Source organism: Berghia stephanieae, chromosome 15, assembly GCF_034508935.2.
Source record: "Berghia stephanieae isolate SIO BIC M18660-M18661 chromosome 15, UCSD_Bste_1.3, whole genome shotgun sequence".
Classification (NCBI taxonomy): Eukaryota; Metazoa; Mollusca; class Gastropoda; order Nudibranchia; family Aeolidiidae; genus Berghia; species Berghia stephanieae.
The window spans coordinates 25,161,566-25,169,065 of NC_088374.1; the positions used below are offsets into that span (position 1 = coordinate 25,161,566).

The 7,500-nt window shown below is 32.6% G+C and overlaps 1 protein-coding gene across 1 annotated transcript in view; it reads right to left on the minus strand.

Annotated features, from left to right (window-relative positions):
• Nucleotides 1-7,500, minus strand: part of LOC144960555 (membrane metallo-endopeptidase-like 1) — a 50,056-nt gene that overhangs the window by 20,303 nt on the left and 22,253 nt on the right. Inside the window, exons 5-6 of the mRNA XM_078893765.1 lie at nt 5,856-5,989; nt 393-489 (exon numbers count right to left, since the gene is read on the minus strand). Coding sequence (XP_078749891.1) covers nt 393-489; nt 5,856-5,989 — 231 coding nt within the window. The remainder of the gene's footprint in view (nt 1-392; nt 490-5,855; nt 5,990-7,500) is intronic.

The following is a 7,500-nucleotide window of genomic DNA, read 5'->3' on the forward strand; positions in this document are numbered from 1 at the left end:
ATTATTATTAATTATTATTATTATCATCATCCTTATTATATTATTATTATTATTATTATTATTATTATTATTATTATTATTATTATTATTATTATTATTATTAATTATTATTATTATTATTATTATTATTATTATTATTATATTATGATTCCGTAGGCAAGATAATTAACCTTCAATTTGTTCACGTTGGACAACATGTGATTCCTGTTGACATCATAAAACATGTTTGTTGGAATCTTCATATTCCTTCATGTAATGCCAAGGGCTGGTTTCTAAGGACGTCTTGGTGGATGAATTGTTTTCTAAGATAACTTTCTCACTACTCTCATTCTTGTCACCCAATATTTTGATATCCCCCCACCCCACATCAAACACATTTTTTAAATACTCACAGAATTTGTGAAATTGCGGCGTATGTCTTTCATCTTTTGGGTTGAATACGGAAGTAAGTCATAAACATATTTAAATCCAAACAGATTCTGCAACGTTCTGTAAAATAGTTCACAACATTTTACATTTAATTGGTTAGAAAAGACTTTTCCTCATGACTAAATTTGCAGCAAAAATAAATGCGAATTTCTTTTTAATCAGCGAAACGGACATTTTGTGTGTGCATGTCAATGTATCTATCATTTTAAAGTCCCATCATTCCTCCAAAAACAAAACATGTCCACATAATTGTGATGTTCAAGGTCATGTTCAACGTCTTTATCTACAAAAGTCGAATTGTCATTCACTGCAGATTTTATACAATTATGTGGTGACTTTCTCCATTAGAGAGAGAGAGAGAGAGAGAGAGAGAGAGAGAGAGAGAGAGAAAATAAGTAGGAGAGAAATATCTGTTCAATGTTACAGTTATCGTTTAACGTTATAACAAGTGTAATTAAATGACAAATTGCCATATTTATGGACAATAAAGATCTATTATTATTATTATTATTATTATTATTATTATTATTATTATTATTATTATTATTATTATTATTATTATTATTATTATTATTTATTATTATTATTATTATTATTATTATTATTATTATTATTATTATTATTATTATTATTATTATTATTATTATTATTATTTATTATTATTATTATTATATTATTATTATTATTATTATTATTATTATTATTATTATTATTATTATTATTATTATTATTTTTATTATTATTATTATTATTATTATTATTATTATTATTATCATAATATTATTGAATTGAAGGATAAATGTTTAAGAGTTCATCAAATTTGATGTTGTTGATAACATCTAGGAATTCTGGTGGGGGAATGTTCCATTTCTTGTTGGTTCTTGAGAAGAAAGTGTTTTTATATGTATTTGTTCTGTGTGTTGGATATGTGAACTTACTGCTATGATAATTTCTTGTGAATGTACAGTGTTGTTGTTTAACTATTGTGAAATAGTAGGGGGAATTAGGTCCATAAAATCCTTGAATTGTGCAAATCAGGGTTGAAAACATGAAAATTCCATATGTTGTAGAATATGAAAAATCCTATAATTTATGATATAGAACCACTCTGAGAGATCAGTATTAGTTGAGATACAAGGGTTTTTAAGATAAGAAAATTTTGAAATGGACGACAAAAATTTCTTTCATTTTTTTGTGTAAACATTCGAGGCAAGCCGAGCAAAGGTTGTTTTACGTCATCCTTTGGATTCCCATTGGTGACTATTTTTAGCTTCGAAGCGGATGTTTTCCTTTCCCTTTACTTTCGATTCACGAACCATACAAATATTTAATCATAAATATTATTCAATTTCACTTGTTTTAAAGGACGTCTTGCGAGCAATATTCTAGAATATAAGATTTTTCTGCATCTGATTTAATTAGTATAATCAATTGCTCTAAAACGGATGGGCGAGCAGAGGGGTAGACAAAACAGACTAGCAAAACACAGCTCAATAAATTCCAAAAACCGGTGTTGACAAAGGACAGTGCTCCTTCTCCCCTCCTCCTTTCTTCTTTTCTTTCCAAAATACTGCTATAATCATTTTACGTGAGTTAAAACCTATTTCACTCAAAATTGATGCCAGTAAATAGTCGGCATACCACTTAAAGTATATAAGAATGCTATTATCATCATCATCATCATCATCATCATCATCATCATCATCATCATCATCATCATCATCATCATCATCATCATCATCAACCACGATGATTTTGGCAAGTTATTTACTTCACGTTATTTACCGCAATGGGAGAATGTTCTATTTGTACTGTTGTGTCCTTATGTAAGGCACTGCAAGCATTTTGCCTGCTGACGATAGGTCTTTAACAGAAAGAACGAAAGAGAGAGAGAGATGAAAGAATATTGCACATGCCTAATAAAGGAATGCGTTTGCATGCTTTCAGATACACATACAATGGCAAAAAGAACTGCTCCCAGAGACTGGACAAGTGTTTGATATGCCAACAAGATAACACAGACCGATTATAATGTCCCTTTAAGTCGAGGAGGTATGACAAAGGGCAAGGCTATGAAACTCTTTTTGAAGATTTAACACAGTTCAATTCTTTGGTTTGTGCTGAAAACAAGTTGGATGTATCTATTTTTTTCAAATTCATCAGAAAGAAATGAGATTATTGAAGGCTTAAAACAAAATTATGCTAAATGGCATAAGTATTGTCGTGTAACATTTGATGTCAACAAGATTAGGCGATTAGAATTAAAGGAATCTAAAAGAAATGCCCTACAAGAATTCCAAACTTCGTCATTCGACTTGGAGGAGTCACCGAATGAGAATAATGAGACAACGTTCAAAATTAGAGTTTGGTTGTAATAAACAAACGTGCTTTTTTTTTTGTTGTTGTAAAAACATGGAATCGGGAGTTTTCCATTCTGTAATGACAACAGACATGGAAGAAAATATGCGAGAAATAGCGTTATCTATCAAAGATTCTGATATGTTGTCATTTATCGCCGGAGAAGATTTAGTCGTCCGGGAGGCACACCAACATAAAATTTGTCATGCGCGATACTTAAAAAACAAGCTTTAAAATATGTCACTGCTGATGATAATCATGATGTCACAGTTCTTGAAAGAAGTCGAGATTTTGCTAACATTATATCTTTTATAGAAGAGAACCCTGCAACAAATGTGGTGATCGATATGAACCACTGTGGAGCTTATTTCCAGAATTGTCAAAAGTGTCCCAAAACTCATCAAGTGTTCATGTAAGAGAGAATGTATCGACACCCGATGCAAGTGTTTAAGGTCCGGTTTGCCTTGCACGGACTTGTGTAGATGCGGGGGTCTTAGGTCAGTATAGTTATGAGTACAATTCACTCTCTCCTTCTCTATCTCTCTCCCTCCCTCCCTCCTCTCTCTCTCCCTCCCTCCCTCTCTCTCTCTCTCTCTCTCTCTCTCTCTCTCTCCGTCTCTCCCACTCGCTCCCTCTCCCTCTTTTATCTTCTAGTTACAACACGATATAACCATCAGTTAGCTACCGTAAATGGTTACAAGTGTATTTAATTTTTTTAGAACGCACATTGTATTGTCGTTGTTATTTCCTCGGATAAGTAATGCTATATAGGAAAAAATAAAAGTGCTAAAAACGCACTGTTATGATAAATTGCCAGAGTGGTTCTATATAAGGTGTTATTTATACGGGTCTTAGCTACCTATATGCCAATTTTCAGGATTTCAACCCCAATGTGCACGGTTTTAGCCTAATTTTCCCTAATACAATGAATATGAAGAAAATATATATTTTTACGCAGTTATTTCCCTTGTTTAATATAGCTGTAGTAGGTAAAATCTAAGGCCTTAAACCGATACGTTATAATTGATTGCCAGAGTGGTTCTATATCAGATGTTTTTTCTATGGGTCTTAGCAACCCGTATGCAAATTGTCATGCTTTCAACCCGAATTTGCACGGTTTTAGCCTAATTCCCCCTACTAAAAATGTGTCTATATTACAAAGATTTGCATTTTAAATATGGTCAACTAAATTTCCGGAACGTGATCAATAAAGCTCATGGTATCCTATGTTAAGCGTAAAGCTTTAAAATCCCCGTCAATTGACAGAAATCAGCCTATTTATCAAATAAAAAACAACACAAACACTTGAGCTAAAAGATGAGCTTTGATGAATCGCAATACCCACTAAACATGCTCAAAATACTTTACAAAGGACCCCTAACACGTAACATGTAGAACGAGACATGACGCCGTTAAGGCGATATTACAATTTATTTTCGGACAAATACAACACTGTTCACGTCCAGGTATTCATTTTACGGTGAGAGAATGTGAATAAAAAGCCCTTTCCAAGGACTCAACTACACCCCGGGCAAAACTCGAACACAGGACCTTCCGTTCCGAAAGCGAGTGCCATGCCACAAGACCACATCGCCGCACAAGGAAAAGATTGTTTCAGGCATTATCTGCCCTTTTAAATTATTGTGTTGTTTAAATTCTGTAACGAGCGGCTCACTATTTGAGATTATTTCACCCTTCTCCCTAAACAATAACCCGTAATGATATTAACTTTACAATAAGAATTTGTGACGTCAGATTTTTAAACGATAAATTCACTAAAATTAGATATTTTGAAAAAAGAAGTACTATCTCAATATTTTTGAAAATATATTTGCTGAGAAATAACGACATCGAAATGGATTGAGGGGTAGAATAAATGATTTCTTACATGATTGCTTTTTGGAATTCGAACTTTGTTCCCAACAATCTAACGCAAGCTCGTACAGCGATTGGGGACTGAACTCCAAAAAGGAAGAGTTTAAGAATCGTACATTATATTTCTTTATGCTGTACTTCTTCCGTTACTTGCAGTCCACCTTTGGTTTATTCAAGCAAGTTTGACACAAGAAATATTCTAAATCAAATAGATCGCGCTTTTATATAGCGCAATATCCACTAAATGTGCTTAAACCGCTTTACAAGGGGTCCCTGGCCAACAGCAACATTTAACAGTTATGACGGGACATTACGCGTATTCATGTTACACCTGAGTACCGTGAGAGAATGTTAGTAAAGAACCTTCTCCAAGGACTAAACTATTCGCCGAGCGAGGCTCGAACCCAGGACATTCCGATCCGAAAGCGATTGTAATAATATGAGACCATTAGCAGCAAAAATATTCAGCATGACGGATGGGGTTACGAGGAAAATATGGAAGGAAAATATTGACGGAAGATACAATTTTTTGTTAATGTTTTTCGTCAGCCTTTTTAATTATTATTTCATTTTGTAGTTGGGATATTAATGATTGCAGTCATCTATTATACTCGTATGAACTTAAATTAACAGGGCGATTCTACTGGTGAAGAAGCAGAATGACGTGTAAAACGCCAGGGCGGTTGGGAGTATCACATTAAAAAAATAATTTAAAAATTAATCTCAATAATAAACGGTCCTTATTATATAACTGATGACGAGGATGATGATGATGATGATGATGATGATGATAATGATGATGATGATGATGATGATGATGATGATAATGATGATGATGATCCGACGTTTTTATTCGTGGGTCAAATTGCCATTGAAACAATAGGTGAAAGATACAAATTATGTTGAATAAAAGTACTCATACCATACGATTTGATTACAAAATATCTAATAGTCTTACTTGGACTGGTGGAATAATGTATTCTTTCATTTATTTGTTTGTATTAAACTCGTTATATTTATATCGTGCAATAAGACATACTCACAAGATCGTTGTGTTACTGGTCACTATAAAAATAGTTCGTTTAGATAAATACAAAGAGATGAATCAATGGTATATTTATCGGTGATGTAAGTCAGAGCTTTGTCATGGTCACCAAAATCCCCATATATTACTTATGGTAACTAAATCTTACCTATTATCTGCTTTACGCAGTACATTTTCTAGGCCTTTGAAATATCCAGGGTTAACAATATGCATTTTATTATCAGGAGCGACAGCCCCAGTCGCAGATCCGGAAAGTGCAGTGGCTAATTCAACCCAATCGATCTGAAAATGAATAAATAGACATTTTAACTCTACGAAATGCTTGATCTGCTTTGTAAAAAGTTAGTGCTTGGGAATCTCAACGCAAAAGAAGGAAACAGTAATCACCTAAGGGAAGAACATATGGGGAAGGAAGGTCTAGGAAACACAATGATTGACAATGGGGAAAGACTAGCTGACTTCAGCTCAGAGAACAATTAAATAATTGGCGGGACAATCTTCCATCATAAATATATTCACAAGTATACGTGGACCTCACCAATCAATTAAACACACACACACACAGGCACGCACACACACAAAAACAAATAGATCAGATCCGTATCAATAGAAAATGGAGAACATCTCTTCTTGATTTCAGAACAATAATAATAATAATAATAATAATAATAATAATAATAATAATAATAATAATAATAATAATAATAATAATAATAATAATAATAATAATAATAATAATAATAATAATAATAATAGATCTTTATTGTCCATAAATATGGCAATTTGTCATTTAGTTACACTTGTTATAATGTTAAACGATAACTAAGATTGAACAGATATTTCACTCCTACTGATTTTCTCTCTCTCTCTCTCTCTCTCTCTTTCTCTCTCTCTCTCTCTCTCTCTCTCTCTCTCTCTCTCTCTCTCTTTCTTTCTTTCACACGTGCGATATACACAACATAAACATATTCATTTCGTTTTCAATTTGTTACGATTGTGGCAATTCGACACCAAAAATTATCATCATGATCAATTGGTCAGTTAATCTTACATTAAATAAATTAATCAGTTAATCAGTCAACGAATCAATCCTTGGTTTTTCTGTACCATATGAAATATTCAAAATTTTTATTGCTGATGGAACGAACGTTGATTTATACTTGTTAGTTCTACATTTAATCTGACAAAACCTTCTCCCAGATGGTAAAAGACTAAATTCATGGTATAAAATATGTTTTTTATTGTTGGTAATTGAGAATGCTTTCCTTTCTATTGCTTTTCCGTGAATTCTTTCTACTCCATCAAGAGGATGGCTTATTATTTTTGATGCCTCTTTGATAGCTTTTGAAATTTTTGATTTATCTTTAAGTCGGCATCCTCCAAACCATATGGTGCAGCCAAACGCAATTACACTTTTAATCAATGAGTCATAAACTCTTAACATAGTTTTCTTCCTTACTTGAAATGTTCTCAATTTCCTTAGGATGTATAATCTTTGGGCAACTTTCTTAGATATTATATTAATATGTTGAGAGAAATTGAGGGAACTATCAATGGTTATTCCTAAATATTTAAAAGACGAAGTGCAGATAATGGAAGGGATTATCAACTCTTGATTTGTAAGTTGAATCTAAAATTTAAAGCCACAAAGGAAGGTCTTTTAAGAGCAAAGAAGTTTGACACCAGTAAAATGAAAAATCCCTATGATGCAGAGACTTTCTCAATTGAACTGAGAAACAGATTGGAGATTCTAATGGACCAAAAGGAAGAAATAAATCAAGGAAATTTCAACC